The sequence below is a fragment of the Brachypodium distachyon genome, chromosome 1 (genome assembly GCF_000005505.3).
Source record: "Brachypodium distachyon strain Bd21 chromosome 1, Brachypodium_distachyon_v3.0, whole genome shotgun sequence".
Taxonomy (NCBI): domain Eukaryota; kingdom Viridiplantae; phylum Streptophyta; class Magnoliopsida; order Poales; family Poaceae; genus Brachypodium; species Brachypodium distachyon.
This window is the reverse complement of record NC_016131.3, coordinates 74,981,764-74,998,022: the sequence shown is the minus strand read 5'-3', so window position 1 is coordinate 74,998,022 and position 16,259 is coordinate 74,981,764. Positions and strand designations below refer to the sequence as shown.

The 16,259-nt window shown below is 47.4% G+C and overlaps 3 protein-coding genes and 1 long non-coding RNA gene across 4 annotated transcripts; 2 read left to right on the top strand and 2 right to left on the bottom strand.

Moving 5' to 3' along the window:
• LOC112269873 lies at positions 1–808 on the bottom strand. The gene is made up of 2 exons (XM_024457304.1): positions 683–808; positions 1–603 (listed from the first exon to the last, which is right to left on the bottom strand). The coding sequence occupies exon 2, from the start codon at positions 566–568 to the stop codon at positions 35–37; it is 534 nt and encodes a 177-aa protein (XP_024313072.1). The 5' UTR covers positions 569–603; positions 683–808; the 3' UTR covers positions 1–34.
• Positions 635–2,082, top strand: LOC112269874. Its single transcript, XR_002962089.1, has 2 exons — positions 635–1,203; positions 1,287–2,082. It is a non-coding gene; the product is annotated as an uncharacterized LOC112269874 (long non-coding RNA).
• A 183-nt stretch (positions 2,083–2,265) lies between these two features.
• Positions 2,266–6,829, bottom strand: LOC100846174. The gene has a single exon (XM_010231069.3). The coding sequence runs from the start codon at positions 6,467–6,469 to the stop codon at positions 2,771–2,773; it is 3,699 nt and encodes a 1,232-aa protein (XP_010229371.2). The 5' UTR covers positions 6,470–6,829; the 3' UTR covers positions 2,266–2,770.
• A 3,278-nt stretch (positions 6,830–10,107) lies between these two features.
• Positions 10,108–10,821, top strand: LOC100845871 (peptidyl-prolyl cis-trans isomerase). Its single transcript, XM_010231068.3, has one exon. The coding sequence runs from the start codon at positions 10,166–10,168 to the stop codon at positions 10,685–10,687; it is 522 nt and encodes a 173-aa protein (XP_010229370.1). The 5' UTR covers positions 10,108–10,165; the 3' UTR covers positions 10,688–10,821.
• Positions 10,822–16,259: the final 5,438 nt, after the last annotated feature.

The window sequence follows — 16,259 nt, the reverse complement described above, 5'->3', positions numbered from 1 at the left end:
ATTGCCTATCTCGATCTCACACACACTGCTCGATTCAGGTTACAATCTGGATATACTTTGGTGATGCCGCGCGTAGGAACCGCTTGACCACGGAGATCTCGGAGAGTGTCTCGCCTAGGTCGCGGATCCCGTTAACAAGTGTCGTTACACGCGCTGTGAATGCGTCGACCGCCTCGTCTTCTCCCATCTTCAAACTCTCATAAGTCTTCAGCAAGGTTTGAAGGTTCACCTCCCGGACATGCTCGTGTCCTTGATGCAGGGTCTTGATCGTATCCCATGCATCATTCGCAGATTTCTTCCCCTTCAGGTGTTGTAGCACATCGTTCGGCACAGCCGCATGGATGGCCGCCAACGCCAGGCGATCAATGCGATAGTTCGCCGCTCCTTTGGCGTACGTGTCGCCGCCGGGGTCGACTGCGTCCCAGATCTCTTGAGATTTCATAGCCACCTCCATCTTCATCGCCCACATGCTGTAGTCGCTGCGATCGAGCCTCGGAAACGTCGCCGGTGTTGAGTTCCTTCCAGCCACGGCTCCTGACATCCCCGCATCCGTCGACATAGCTCCCATGTGCTAGGGACCGCTTTGCCGGATTAACCTTAGCTCTGATACCAAATGTTGGAAATCAGCCCAAATTCCTCTCACGCAGACAACAACGAACATCAAGCAAGCTAGCTCGATTACCTCTGTTTAATCGGTTGCTGGCCGAAAGCAAAGCACACGCACGTATACACACAGTGGCACACGTACACATGAAAAATCGATTGGAGTTTGGATAGCCAAAGGCCCGTATCGATCCTTGCTTTTTGCTTTTTCCACGCGTACTGTTACCTCATCGGTGGTCGCCGGATCCGCGTTGCGGCAGCCGCTGCTTGCTAATCCAGGCGGCTGGTTTGTCTACCGACGGCAAGCGAAGCGGTGATAGGGGCTGTGTAGGTTGGTGGTGTTTTGGATGGTGGAATGCGCCGGCGAAAGCATTGGGGCCGTTGGTCGGCTTGGCGACGGCGACGTCTTTGGGCGCCGCTCCCGTCCTTGGAGGCGTCGTTATGGTAATTCCAACATACTTCTCTCCAGGTGAAAACCTTGCAGGGATTAATCGGACGGGCGGCGATGGTGTTCCACACGCAAAACTCCTCTGGGGCGCCGCTTTGAAGTGCCTTCTTGCGCGGCTGTGGCCGTGTCTGATTTTCACACATCATCCATTGGTCTCTCTCAGTACCCCTCTACCTGCAGTTCTTCTCATCTAATCCTCACTCTATTCTCAACTTTCTTCTTGTTGTTGCTCCAGCTCTGCTCTCGTGGTTGTGGCCAGGATCCAGCGAGCTCGATTGCTCGGCTCCTTGATTCTTCTTCACCCTATCTACTTGGTTGATGATGGCTGCATTCGTCAGTTGCCCTCCCTCCTTTGGGGCTTCCTTCCCTCACAGGGCGTTGGAGGGAGCTCGACATAATGGCAAATTGGAAAGCCAGCCCCTGCTCTGGCTTGATGCAGGCAGCCTTGTCAACCACTGCCACGGGATATCATCGGCAAGGTCAGTGGAGCGCGGCAGTTGGCTGCAAATTGACTAAGCTTTGGTGTCCTCCAGTCAGTCGTGGATGGGTGTTTGTGTGTTCGGTACGTGTTGTCTTTTGTGATTTCTACGCCTGTTTGAAGCCAGGTTGGTCAGGCCAGGGGGCTCGTTCTCATTAGGCGGTCTTCCCCCCTTCCAGCTTTCTCACATTTCTCCCTTGATGATGGGTGTCAGAGAGCATCAACAAGAGTGGCAACCAGACGGTCATGGTGTGTGGAAGTTTCCCTCACCTTGGTTAGATGAATACGGGGGTTGAAGGTCATAAATGTATAGTGCGAATGCGGCAAGTAAGAAGCTTGGTATTTGAGTAGACCAATGATTGGAAGATTACTCTTAGGTTGGGCTTGAAAGTTGATATGTGCCCTTCCTTCTGTTCTGTATTTTCTCTTTTCGGCCTTGCCGACCTCATTTTTTTCTCCTTGGTTTGCCGAGATGATTTGTGTAACTTCATTGTAACTGTCCCTTCCTAGGGTCCTTTCGATAAATGAAAAAGTAGGTACGTATCCCCGCCCCCACCCTGAATTGGTTGAAAAAAATATATAGCAGGATCGTGGCCGTTTATCCCTTAAAATAGTCTTGAGAAAGAATGGTCGACAAATAATCAGTGAGAACATTGCCTTAGTAATTGGTCAACTCTTGACTACAATGGTGGTGAGTGGTCAACAAATGAACTCTTGACAAGATGAACACAGGAACAACGCACAAATAAAGAATTCATTCAAAAGCATTGCTGACAAATGGAACAAGAAATTAAGCCAAAACCATGCCAGTTTGAGATGGAGACATATACATTCCAAACAGCATTCCAACACAAACACAGACAAGCTGAATACGTATAGGATAGTGGTCTAACAATTAACACAAGGAAGATGAAGAACTTGAAGGGCCCTTCGTCATCTTTATTCAATAGATATAGTAGAAGCAACATAAGTAGAAATACTTCGGAAGTAGCAGGAGGAGCAGCAGCATGAACGAGCAACACCACCAACTCTTCATCTTCGGTAGGAAAGGTAGCAGTTGCAGAAATACTTCAGAAGTAACAGGAGTAGTATTATCAAGGAGTTGAAGCTACAACTGTTCATCTTTATTCCATATTAGAGGTAGTAGCAGAAGAAGAAGCAGCAGCACTTGAAGTAGAAATACTTTAAAAGTAGCAGGAGCAGGAGCAGCATTATCAAGGAGCAGGACCGACAACTGTAGATTATTCACCACGCTGAGGTGCATTGATTTTGAAATTAATACCATTACGGTTACAGTTTCTATCAATATCTCTTTGCAGTTTCTGCAGTCCCTCCTCATTGTGTGATCCTCCATTGAGTACGAGGTGTGTTAGACTTGGGAGATTTTGGACCCCTGAAAGCGACTCCATGTATTTGAAAGACCAAGTCATCTTTTCAAGCTTAGGGAGTATTTTTAAGGTGACGCTGGTGATAGTATCATCTTCAATGGCAATATCTGTGAGATTGTTGAAGATCGGATTCTCGAAATTCATGAAGATCCAACCCCTACCGAACTCCCCAAAGGTGATAGTGCCTTCTTCGAATGAATGGTAAAAGAGCCCGAGATAGCGCAGTTTAGGAAGCATACCAAGTACTCTGAGACCATCCTGCTTCAGAAAAGTATCCCGGAGAGTTATCTTGGCAAGGTGATGGAGCTCCTTGATCCTAGGAGGCAGCCCCCTTCTGATGCTGCAGATGTGAAGGCTCTCCAGGTGCTTCGGAGGTCTCAGTAAAATAATATCAGCAGCATCCCAATTACCTGGTGGTTCCATCCGGATTGACAAGGACAGAAGGCATTGGTTGAGTTTCTCAATCTGAAGGAACAGATCATTCAAGCTAGCTTTCTTGCCAGATAGAACCACACCCAGCTTCTTTAGGTGCTCAAGTTTGTCACCAATGTTGATCAGCTCTTTAGCACTGTCGGTAACTTTGACACGGGACAATATCTCGAGCTTTTCCATGGTTTCAACAGCACGAGGCATGCACACCGTGGAGAATGATTCCTTGGACTTGATAATGTCTGATGTGTCTTGGCAGTCGATAATGCGACCAGCAAGCAGATGCTTCAGGTTTGGCAGCACCGCGTTGAACACCAGTACCTTTGTTCCTCGTATGTCAAGGGTCTCCAGATTCTCCAGCTGACCTATTTGCTTGGGCAGATGGGCAACATTTGTGTTCCGGAGACTTAGATACTTGAGTTTGCGAATCTTGCATATGGTACAAAGGTCTTTGGACTCGAGGTCCTTGCGAGCTTCCAAATCCAGCACTGTCAGGAGCAACATTGAATTGCTGGACAATGAATTCAAGAAGCTTGTGATACTAGAGCTAGCCGGATGAAGCTTCATACCATTCCGGATTGAGTAGGGGAGATCCAAGTTATCAATTGGCAACTGGTTGTTGAGCAATAGATCCTCAACTGTGGGAGACTCCCTTGTAATCAAGTCATCAACCAAAGTATGCACGCCGCAGCTCTTTACCTTGCCCATGCCACTGACTTGGTGAGAATTAATAAACTTCAGTTCGACCAAGGCATCGAAACAGTCGCTGGCTTTATCCTCTGCTATCAAGCCTTGGGCAACCCACCTTCTTAGTAAACTTGCCCTCCGAACGCGGCCAGGTGCGTTGATTCCGCGGGTGAAAACAGCTGAATACCATAAGCAATTCTTGTAATCGTTTGGCAGTGTTTGGTAGCAGAAGGTGATTATTCGGTTCTCTTTCTCTTGGTGACCTGTGCCAACAAGGCTGTCCTTGAGGCGCTCCATTTCTTTCTTCGCCATGTCAGGATTGTAGTAGAGGGCATGGAGGATCATCTTCATGCAAACCTCATCCATTCTGCACTTCTCAAGAATTCCACGCACAGTTAGCGTCAGCGACATGTCATCGGGCATGTCACCTTTGTAGCTGCTCGGAAGCAGGGCGACCGCTCTCTCCAAGTAAATATCAACTAGAGAGTAGGTTATCGGAGGCTCGTTATCTGTGGCAGGGTAAGAGCAATCTTTTGCCGCAGCATTGTCGTTTGTGCAGAGTACTATTGCAAACTTATGGGAGCCCTTACCTAATCCGCACAAAAAACTTTTGAGGTCGTCCAATATCTTGGGGCAACTCAAACCGGAAAGAACAAGCAGCTGTCTTGAACTTGAACCATAAGTCTTGCTCATAAACTCCTCGGCCTGCTTCTCGTCCTTGAACTCCTCGTCGTCCCCAGCAACAGAAACAGCCTGGGAATTTCCAGGATAACCATATGGGTACCGGGAGGCCTCCGCTATCTGCCTCTGCTTCTTAGCCTGATTAGCTATGTGCACTTTGATCTCCGGGAGAATGGGAGGCCGTCGGACGGAGATGTGGAGCGCCGCCTGTTCCTCGTAATTCCAGTGAGAGACTAGCTTGTCCGTGTATTTGAGACTGTTGTAACGTTTGAGCACGGTCTCTCCGACAGCAGCTTCATCCGTGCCGTCTCGCACACGGATTGCAACCACTTTAATACCCTGCTGCTTCTGCTCCTGCTTCTCCTTCTCCTTCTTCTTCTTTTTCTTCTTCTTCTTCTTCTTGTTCTTCTTCTTGCCACTGCCATCCAACTGCGTCGATTGCTGCTGCTCCTGCTTCTCCTCCTGCTGCAGCTTGTCGGTGCTGTCCGACTGCAGCTGCTTGTCGCTGACATCCAATTGTGGCTGCTGCTGCGACGGCGGCAGCTTCGGCTTGTCGCTGCCGTCCGACTGCAGCTGCTTGTCGCTGACATCAAGTTGTGGTTGCTGCTGCTGCTTCTTGCCGCCGGCGTCCGATAGCGTTGGGTGCTGCTGCTTGTCGCCGGCGTCCAATTGCATCTGCTTCTGCAGATTGTTTCTGGCCTCCGACTGCCGTTTCTTGTCGCGGCCGTCCAGTTGCGTCGGCTTCTGCTGATTGTCGCTGCCGTCCGGCTGCTGCTGCTGCTGCTGCTTGTCGCCGTCGACGTCCGACTGCTGCTTCATGTCGCCGGCGTCCAGTTGCGTCGGCTTCTGCGGATTGTCGCTGCCGTCCGGCTGCTGCTGCTGCTGCTTGTCGCCGTCGACGTCCGACTGCTGCTTCATGTCGCCGGTGTCCAGTTGCGTCGGCTTCTGCTGATTGTCGCTGCCGTCCGGTTGCTGCTGCTGCTTTTCGCCGACGTCGACCGACTGCTGCTTCATGTCGCCGGCGTCCATTTGCGTCAGCTTCTGCGGATTGTCGCTGCCGTCCGGCTGCTGCTGCTTGTCGCCGTCAGAGTCGAGGTCGCCGTCAGAGGACTCGTCGCCGCCTTCGTCGTCGTCAGAGGACTCGCCGCCGCCGTCTTCGTCAGAGCTCCTCAGCACCTTGAGCCGCAAGAGAGCATCATCCACTCTGCTGTTGTCGACAAACTCGCGGTCGAGTATGACGCTTCGGACAACACTGCTGCTGCCTGCATGGGCGCGCCTCTGCACCTGGTTGGAGTTGGACAGCACAGCAGTGCGATCGCCGACGTTGCCATCTTGACGCTGGGCAAGCAAAAGACCGCCGCCATACCTCCCTTGGCGCTCGCTGATATCGCGCGCCCGCTCCTTGAGCTCGTGGATCCGGGACACAACATGGTGGCGAGCTACCATTGCCCAGGGCAGCCAACAGCAGTGGCTGTCGCCGGCCTGAATGTAGAGCTCGACGGAGTTCTTCGAGTCGAAGGCGAGCTCCAGCAGCTGCTTCATCCACGTGCGGAGGTGGCTGTATTCGCCGCCGCCGCTGCCGGTGTCATGATTATTGGGCTTGTTCATCGACACGAGCTGGTGGAGCAAATTGTTCATGCTCTCCATCTCGTCCATGATGAACCGCACGTCGTCGCCGGCTCTGCCTTGCAGCCGGGCCTCTTCGCGGATGAAGTTCACCACCAACTTGACGGCATCGAACGCCACCTCGGCCATTATGATTCCCGGCGATTCTATGGCTAGTAGCTACTTCTTGGAACAAGCAAAGACACTCTTCATCTCAAGGAGCTAGCTAGCATGGAGTATTGGAGTGTGCGTGCTAGGGAGCTGCGGCCGGTTTGCCGCCCGAGAGGAAAATGGAGCATTCCCATGCAATGCATGATGTGTGCATGTTTGAAGAGAACCTAACTAGCTTTTGCATTTTTCCCTTCAGTAGCACGGTGTAGTATTTGTTAGGTTGATGCAGAGTGGCCTTGTGAAGGCTGAACTTTTTGCTGCCAAAGAGTCATGCGCATAGAATAATTTTCCACAGACGCCGTCCTCTGCTTTTAGTTGCGAACTAGGGTATCGTCCCCGTGCGTTGGTACGGCCAACAGAATATTAATATTGTAATATGTGGAGGCATCCAACAGGATGATAATAATGGAGTGAATTACACTGTGGGTCCGTAAACTTTTCCCGAAATCCCATCTAGGTCTATCAACTAAAAAAGTGGTCATTTAGGTCCACGATCTATTAAAGAGTGAGTGTGAAGGTCCGCAACCATCCACGGAGGCACATTTTGTCTATGTGGCGATGCCAACATGGCAACAAGCTGCAAAAATCCCCCTCTATCTCAGCTTATTGCACAAATCTTGTGCTGTAATATAATGTCGTTGGACTAAGGCTATACCCAGTGGGAGTTTCATGAACACGATTACCTAGAGTAACACATCATTTAAAAATATTTGAAACTAGCATAAAACACATCCCCTCAATACATAATTTCATCTCTTTTTGTTTTCTAGGTTACATGCAAGAAACAAGCTGAAACAGTGTACACAGGATTTCATCCCCATGAAACCCATTTCACCTCTTTCTTCATTAATACACTGCCACGTCATAAAGAAAATTGCTGACATGGCAGTCTATTTAATGCCCATGAAACACCCACTAAGAATAGCCCAATATACACAACCGGAGAAGTGAGCATTCAATTCTCCCAGCGTTAGTTCCGGCTGCACGTAGACCCGGTACTAATGCTCCCCAGGAGGCCCTTTAGTAAATTGAGATGTGTAACTGGAGGCAACAAAATAAAATTTGGATGTTTATGATATTAATTTATTTTGTCAAATTTTAAAAAATAAAGTGATGTCCAATCAATATGGCTACTGCTGCTCAAGGGAGGGGCGATGGTGGGGGTGATTGTCGTTCCTCTCGTGGCAAGAGGAAAATCACAGTTCGCCCTCATGAGAAGGCGAAGAAAATTGGAGCGTGGGAGAGAGAAATGCTTCGATATTTAATGGAACATTATTAAAAAAAATCTTGATGAACGTCCCTAGGTCATGATCGCGCTGTAAGTACGGAGCGTCTTCTTTGGATAATAGGATGCAGGGGTCAACTTCAACTGAGAAGAATGGAGGATGAAGGTCATCAAACAGATCAAAATCTTCTGACTTGTCTGAAATATCCTCTTTAACTCCAACAATTTTTCTGTCCCTGGAAGAACTATGTGGCATTTTGGCTCATCTTTTGACTTTTTAGCGCCCTTCGTCTTGGGTTTGCTTCATGTCCTTCACACAGAAAACGTGATTCATATCCTTAGCTAGGATGAATGGTCAGTCTCTATATTAATCTTATCGAGGTCCACTATTGTCCTCCCATACTGGTCTATCATTACGCCTCCTCCAGCCAGCACTACAAGAAATTTGCCGATTAGTGACGAAATTATTAAGACAAAGTTGTTCTCATCATAGATCTATGACGATCCGGGCTGAAAACGTCATAAAGTTTGACATCCGAGCAAATTCAGTGACAAAGTTTTGGAACGTCATAAAATTTTCTACTGTAGCCAAAAGAAAATCGTCAGTCGCTGTTCGATGATGGTTTTGTGACCATAAAAGCTCCACAAAAACATCATAAACCAACCAGGATCCCACATGTAAGTTTAATCTAATAAATATGGCGCTAAAAATAAATGGAAAACGTGCTCCTCCCATGGGTCAAACCTCGAATGGGAACTCTTTACCGCGACCGGGTTCCACATGTGAGTTTCAGGTGAGTAGGTGGCAGAAGTTCTGTGATGAAAAAAGGGAAGGAAAATTAAAAAAAATGAGTGTCCATACCAAGGCTCGAACATGTGACCTCTCGGTTGGGCTGACCCAGGGTCCATCCGACATGTAAGTTTAAGCTGATAAATAGGGCGGTAAAATAAAGAGAAAGCATGCTCCTCCCATGGGTCGAACCTGTTTACCGATCGAAAGGGAAGTCCTTACCACAACGGGGTCCCACATGTAAGGTAAGTTTCTGGTGAGTGTGTAGTTGGCGGCAGAAAAACCCGCGCTTCGCCAAGCCCCTCGGTCACCTTGATGCCGTCTCCCCTAAGAAGCTTCCCCACTAAGGGAGGGGGTTTCCACATCCCCCGCACATGGTTGTCAACGCCGCTCCACACCAAGCCGGAGGGTCGAAGACTTGCCGGAGAGCCACCAAGGCCCCAAGGCTCCGGCAACACCTTGTGCATGGTTGGTTCACTCTAGAACCAATCACAAGGTTGGCACACCTTGCATACACTTTCCTCTAGGTCTATCATAGCACTAATCACTCTCTAAGCATGTGCTAAGCTTTGAATCAATCACTTTTGCACTTTGGGTGGCATGGATGTGTTGTTGATGAATCTCACACTCCAATGGGTTCTCTCACAGTCCAGCAACTCCAAATGGGCGAGTGGAGGGGGTACAAATAGCCCAAGGGATCCATAGAGCCGTTGCTCTAACGGATAGCAGAAAAGCATACCATCGGATGTTCCGATGGTCTGTTTTGGCCTGCATCGGAACATCCGGTGCAACTAGCCATTATCCTCCCCGCGCCCAAGTTCTTCACTGACTCGTCTAAAATTCATTCGATGCTTGCTCCGATGGTGCCATCAGAACTTCCGGTGCTGAAGGGTTTCTGTCCAAAAACCTCTCTGGAACTCTCTGAAGTAAATATGCTTCCTCTGACGCATTGATCCGACGCTACCTCGCCCACCATTGGTTCATCCGGTGCTACTTGATTTTCTCCGTCTTCAACATACACCTGCCACTCAGAATTGCTCCGACGCAACTAGAAAAGCCACCGTCGGATCATCCGGTGATCCTAGTTGACTTGAACTTCACAGCAGCGTACCAATTACTCCGATGCTTGCTCCGATGCTTCTTTTGTGACCGTCGAAACATCCGGTGGTACTGAATTTTTTTATATCAATACCACGACTTGCACACCGAAGATCCGGTGGTACTGATATCTCTGAATTTTCTCTATAATTTGGATGCTTCAATACCATAGAATAATCCTATATACCATGGTTTGATCACTTGAATACCATAACTTAAATATCAATAATACCATGATTTGGATATCAAGAATACCATGACTTGGGTGTATGAATACCATGATTTGTATCTTGCCATGGTTTGGTTTGCATACTTGGGACCTAGAAAACCTACAAGGCACATAGTTGACAAACCGTTGACAAACCATTAGTCCCAATTACTATGTTGTCACTCAATCACCAAAATCACAAACTATGGTCTAATGGGGCGATGTTCGCTACAGATGTCCGAAAGTTTGCTCGCGTCGGACGTCCGCGGTAAAGCATTACAGGGTGTTCTATATTAGAGCAGGCGCACCAGGTCTCCCCGTCCCAGATCGCGAAGCAGCCCCAATATCCCCGTGATGCCCAACCCTCGCGTGTTCTTGGATGTGACCCTGAACGACGCACCGGCAGGCCGCATCGAGATGGAGCTGTACGCGAAAGAGGTCCCCAAGACGGCGGAGAACTTCCGTGCGCTGTGCACCGGCGAGAAGGGGGTCAGCAAGAGCGGGAAGCCGCTCCACTACAAGGGGTCCACCTTCCACCGCGTGATCCCCGGGCACATCTGCCAGGGCGGCGACTTCACCCGCGGCAATGGAACCGGCGGCGAGTCCATCTACGGCGACAAGTTCCCCGACGAGAATTTCTGTCAAAAGCACCAGCACGAGGAGGCTGCGGTGTCCATGGTCAACGCCGGGCCCAACACCAACGGATCCCAGTTCTTCATCTGCTGCAAGGACGCCCACTGGCTCGACGGCAAGCACGTCGTCTTCGGGAGGGTCGTCGATGGCATGGAAGTCGTGAAGACCATCGAGAGTGTGGGGTGCAGCAGTGGCGCCACCTCCAAGGTGGTCAAGATCGCCGACTGCGGCCAGGTCTCCTAGATCTATAGTCTGCCCGCCCGCCGTCGGTCGCCGTTGTTGTCGAGTCAGCGTGCGTTGCTCATCTTTCCACTCAAATAATAATAACGCATTGATCTGAGGTGCGGATATGTGAATCCGATGATGTCTCTACCTAATTCGTGCCCCCTCACTGCTGTGATAGGCTGCTGGGTTCTACTAGTATTTTTTTATTTGCCAAAAAAGTACTGTAGAGACACACGCAGACACTCGTATACAGTGACGCACACTCATGACTACTTCACATACGAATACAGGGACACAATCTTAGAGTTAGAAACAAATAACAGATACACATCAACAAAAGAAGAAGTTCATCTAAAGTCGCTATGGCAAACACCAACACGTAGTATATCAGTTGTCCTCCCACATTTAATTTCATCTAAAAGCTTTTTAAGTATATAGCTCCTTTCTTGCATGCCATTTAGACTCAACAAGTTTTTTTTTGAGTGATTCAGACTCAACAAGTTTGGTTATGGCTATGTGCGTCACGGGTGTAATGTAATGCTCACGGTACGAATTCAAGGTGGCGTAATAGGGTATAGGAAACGGGACAATCGATAGTAGCATAGATGCCATTTTCAATAGCCTTTCCGTTCATCATTCATTGGGTGGAACTGTCCGCACATGTGTGGCCACAATTTTCTTTGTTTGTTAATCTCCTTGCAGATTCAACAACTGCCGGCTGGGGTCTAATGTAATGCCAAGGAAAACGTTATATTTAATTCTCTTGTGTTTTGAGTAATTCAGACTCAACAAGTTTGGCTATGGCTATGTGCGTCAGAGGTGTAATGTAATGCTCACGGTACGAATTCAAGGTGGCGTAATAGGGTACAGGGAACAGGACAATCGAAAGTAGCATAGATGTCATTTTCAATAGCCTTTATGTTCATCATTCATTAGCTGGAACTGTCGGCACACTTGTGCCTAAAATTCTCTTTGTTTGTTACTCCCATTGCATATTAAACATATTGTTGGAGTATAAGTGAATTGTCCACCTTTCCCTATCAGCTTAAGCTTTTGGGTTGAACTGGTTGGTGCATGCAACTCAATATGGTACCAGAGCCAGAGGTTTCGAGTTCGAATCCTGGCGGGGCACGATTAAATAAAATAATCACAGCCAAGTCCAATATCCACGTATGCAGCCTGAGGGAGGGAGAGCTTTTGGGTTGAAGTGGTTGATGGATGCAACTCAATACATGCTTCTTGATGCTCCGCGTTCTGCTTTAACATTCAATTCAGTATAACTTTTTTGTTTTTTTAACAAGCTTGTTGGACGCTCAATGTTGGTGATCTAGCTTAGAGTATCTGTTTCAGGACAAAAATCAAAAATCCTTATATTTAATTATTTATGGACAAGGGCAGTAGATCTGTGCATATCGAACTACGCAAACTCCTACAATAAACTATCATATGTGATTAAATCCAAAAGGAAAAAAACAAAGCATCCACAACTAACAGTTGACAAGCATCATGTGCAGCCCTGACCAAGCCTGTTGGCCAGCACAAGTGGATCATCTGTTTGAATAATTAGTTAGGCTCCAACCTCCACGTCATGATCTGTACATATCAAACTACTGGCAACTCTGCTAGAGAAGATAAAAGAATCAAGCCGTGTAATTGTCACCAAAATAATAAATCTCAAGTTGTGTGTTACAGTATTGGTTAATCCTGTCGCTTCTTGGAACAAATAATTTAATAGAAACCATTTATTAGCTTCGTAGATGGCGACATGATCGTTCATGGAATAGATTATACCCGGAGAAGCAATTTGATCAACTCCCATGATAAGACTGTGTAACTTTTTTTTATGAAACAAGACTGTGTAACTGATGACCACGAATAGATCTGCCATCTGCATTATTACTCCATAGAACAAATAATACTCCCGGAAGCAACAGGGGCTGTCCATGCATAGCGCCGAATAATCTCAAGTGGGCAGACCACCTCGATATCACAAGAATTATATCTGTCCCATGACAAATGCAACGGTTTGATTCCAAGCCAGCACAATTCAAGTGGATAGGAGTATATTTGATTGTTTGGTACTACTGGTATTGTAGGCTCCAATCTCGATACAAGGTCTGCCATTTCTTGCCCCCTTGGGCCTTGGCTCACCTGTCATCTCGATCCAAGTCAACTCTTCCTCGAAACACACACCTTGGCTCATCTGTCATAACTTGGCTGCCAACGTGCCGTAGCCGGCCACGCTTTTCGCTGGCATCTACGCCAGGGTGTAATGTAATGCAAGGAAAACGTTATATTTAATTCTCTTGTGTTTTGAGTAATTCAGGCTCAACAAGTTTGGCTATGGCTATGTGCGTCAGGGGTGTAACGTAATGCTCACGGTACGAATTTAAGCTGGCGTAATAGGATATAGGAAACAGGACAACCGCGAGTAGCATAGATGTCATTTTCAATAGCCTTTCTGTTCATCATTCATTTGGTGGAACTGTCGGCACACTTGTGCCCAAAATTTTCTTTGTTTGTTACTCCCATTGCATATTAAACATATTGTTGGAGTATAAGTGAATTGCCCACCTTTCCCTATCACTTTAAGATTTTGGGTTGAACTGGTCGGTACATGCTACTCAATATGGTATCAGGGCAAGAGGTTTCGAGTTAGAATCCTGGCGGGCGCGATTAAATAAAATAATTGCAGCCCACTCCAATATCCACGTAGGCGGCCTGAGGGAACCTGCACGTGAGGGAGAGCTTTTGGGTTGAACTGGTTGATGCATGCAACTCAATACATACTTCTTGATGCTCTGCGTTCTGCTTTAACATTCAATTCAATATAGCTCTTTTTTTTAACAAGCTTGTTGGACGCTCAATGCTGGTTTTCCCCTTTGAACCTGATTTAGCTTAGGACCTGTTTGTTTCAGCTTCTGGCAACTTTTGGATAGCTAGCTTTCCATATATCCAAAAACCAAATGGCTCCGAAAGTGGAAAGCTGGAAAGCTCACGAGAAGAGGCTTCTAGCTTTCCACTTTCAGATATATGGAAAGCTATGCACCCAAAAGTCGCCGGAAGCTGAAACAAACAGGGTTTTAGAGTATCTGTCTCAGAGACAAAAATGAGAATTCCTTATATTTAATTATTTATGGACAAGGGCAGTAGATCTGTGCATATCGAACTACTCAAACTCCTACAATAAACTATCATATGTGATTAAATCCAAAAGGAAAAAAACAAAGCATCCACAACTAACAGTTGACAAGCATCATGTGCAGCCCTGACCAAGCCTGTTGGCCAGCACAAGTGGATCATCTGTTTGAATAATTAGTTAGGCTCCAACCTCCACGTCATGATCTGTACATATCAAACTACTGGCAACTCTGCTAGAGAAGATAAAAGAATCAAGCCGTGTAATTGCCACCAAAATAATAAATCTCAAGTTGTGTGTTACAGTGTTGGTTAATCCTGTCGCTTCTTGGAACAAATAATTTAATAGAAACCATTTATTAGCTTCGTAGATGGCGACATGATCGTTCATGGAATAGATTATACCCCGAGAAGCAATTTGATCAACTCCCATGATAAGACTGTGTAACCCTTTTTTATGAAACAAGACTGTGTAACTGATGACCACGAATAGACCTGCCGTCTGCATTATTACTCCATGGAACAAATATTACTCCCAGAAGCAACAGGGGCTGTCCATGCATAGCGCCGAATAATCTCAAGTGGGCAGACCACTCGATATCACAAGAATTATATCTGTCCCATGACAAATGCAACGGTTTGATTCCAAGCCAGCACAATTCATGGTCTGCCATTTATCGGTACATGGTACTACTAGTAGGAGTAGATTTGATTGTTTGGTACTACTAGTATTGTAGGCTCCAATCTCGATACATGGTCTGACATTTCTTGCCCCCTTGGCTCATCTGTCATCTCGATCCAAGTCCACTCTTCCTCGAAACACACACCCCTTGGCTGCCAACGTGCCGTAGCTGGTCACGCTTTTCACTGGCATCTATGGCGGGCACGTGAGTAGATTCCCCGACAAAACATTGTTAGAAAATATGTTAGTTACACAAGTCCTTGTAATTCTTAATGGGTTTCCTATTCATGTTCCAAAAATATGTTAGTTAAGCAAGATGACATCTAGTTCATAGTTGAAATAGGTCAACACATTCAAAGTTTGATTGTTTGTCGTTTACAAGGTTAATACAACATAGAATTCATCTTGCAAATAGTGTATACATGGTTTCATGGTGATGAAACTCATTTCATCTCTTTCTTTATTAATTTCTTGCCACATCATCGAAAACACTGACGTGTCACTACATTTAATGAGGATGAAACTCCCCCTCAATCAAAGTTTTATGGGAATTTCATTTGCATTTAGTAAGGTCCCACATCAGCAAATTAGATGGCATGCCACAATATTTAGGCATTCTTGGTGGGAGTTTCATGTAGAATTTCGTGGGCATTAAATTTCATTCGACATCAGCATGCCACAATATTTATGAGAAGAGAAAGTGGAGTTTCATCGTACGTGAGAGAAATTTCATCCCCATAATACTCAACATTTTTTTTGAAAGATCCAGCAATTGCTGGCTTTTCTGATATATTAACAGGTAGAGATAAATTACACGGTTTGCCCTAAGGCAAAAAGGAAGAGAGAAAGAAAGGAAAAGAGAAAGACAGAAAACAGGGGGAAGAGAACTCAGGGTGGCTCCCAGAGCAGCTTCCTGAGAGCCTTGGCGAAGGCCCATTCTTGGGCTTCATCCTTGATGAAAATGGTGATCTGGCGCATGTCGGTGGTCTTGTCGTGGAACACTCTCGAGTTTCGCTCGCGCCAAATGGATTAACATACAAGGATGAAAAGAGACCCGAGCCCTTTTCTAAGATTGGTGCTGCAGCTCACCAAGAGGTGGTCGTGGAAGTCTTGAATGGAAGCGGCCTCATGGATAGCAATCGTGAAGGCATGGCAGTTTGGCCATAGCGCGACCTGGCACCACAGCTGGGTGGAAAGTGGGCACTCCACGAAGAGGTGAAAGGAGGTTTCCGGGTTGTGACGACCTAAGGCGCAAAAATAACAGTTTGGCCAGCCATGCCGTTGGAGCCAATCCACACACCAGAGTCGGTTTTGCAACATAAGTCAGGCAAAGAATTTGTGTTTCGGAGGCGCCCAGACCCGCCAAACGGTCTGAGGAAGCGTCGAGAGCGTAAATCCAACAAAATGGAGCTTGTAGGCGGAACTACACGAGTAAGAGCCGTCTGCGGTCAGGATCCAGCGGATGGAGTCCAGGATCTCAGGCTGGAGGGTGATCGCGTGAAGATCGCGCCAGGTGAGGATGAACTCGTGGAGGACGTCGGGGGACTGATCGTGACGCAAGTCACACACCCATCGGTGATCTGTAAGGGCTTGGGCGACCGTGCGGTTCTTGCGTCGAGAGATGGCATGCAGGCGCGGGAAGGTGAGCCGAAGCGGGTGCCCACCAAGCCAGTTGGAGCACTAGAAGCTGGCGGTGGCGCCGTTGCCAATGGTGACGCGAGTAACAGCGGCAAAAAGGTCGCGGTCGGAATCGTCGCAGGGCGTGGGCGT

Excerpts from the sequence above, each read along its gene's own strand:
- LOC112269873 (XM_024457304.1), bottom strand. The coding sequence starts at position 568 with ATGGGAGCTATGTCGACGGATGCGGGGATGTCAGGAGCCGTGGCTGGA.
- LOC100846174 (XM_010231069.3), bottom strand. The coding sequence starts at position 6,469 with ATGGCCGAGGTGGCGTTCGATGCCGTCAAGTTGGTGGTGAACTTCATC.
- LOC100845871 (XM_010231068.3), top strand. The coding sequence starts at position 10,166 with ATGCCCAACCCTCGCGTGTTCTTGGATGTGACCCTGAACGACGCACCG.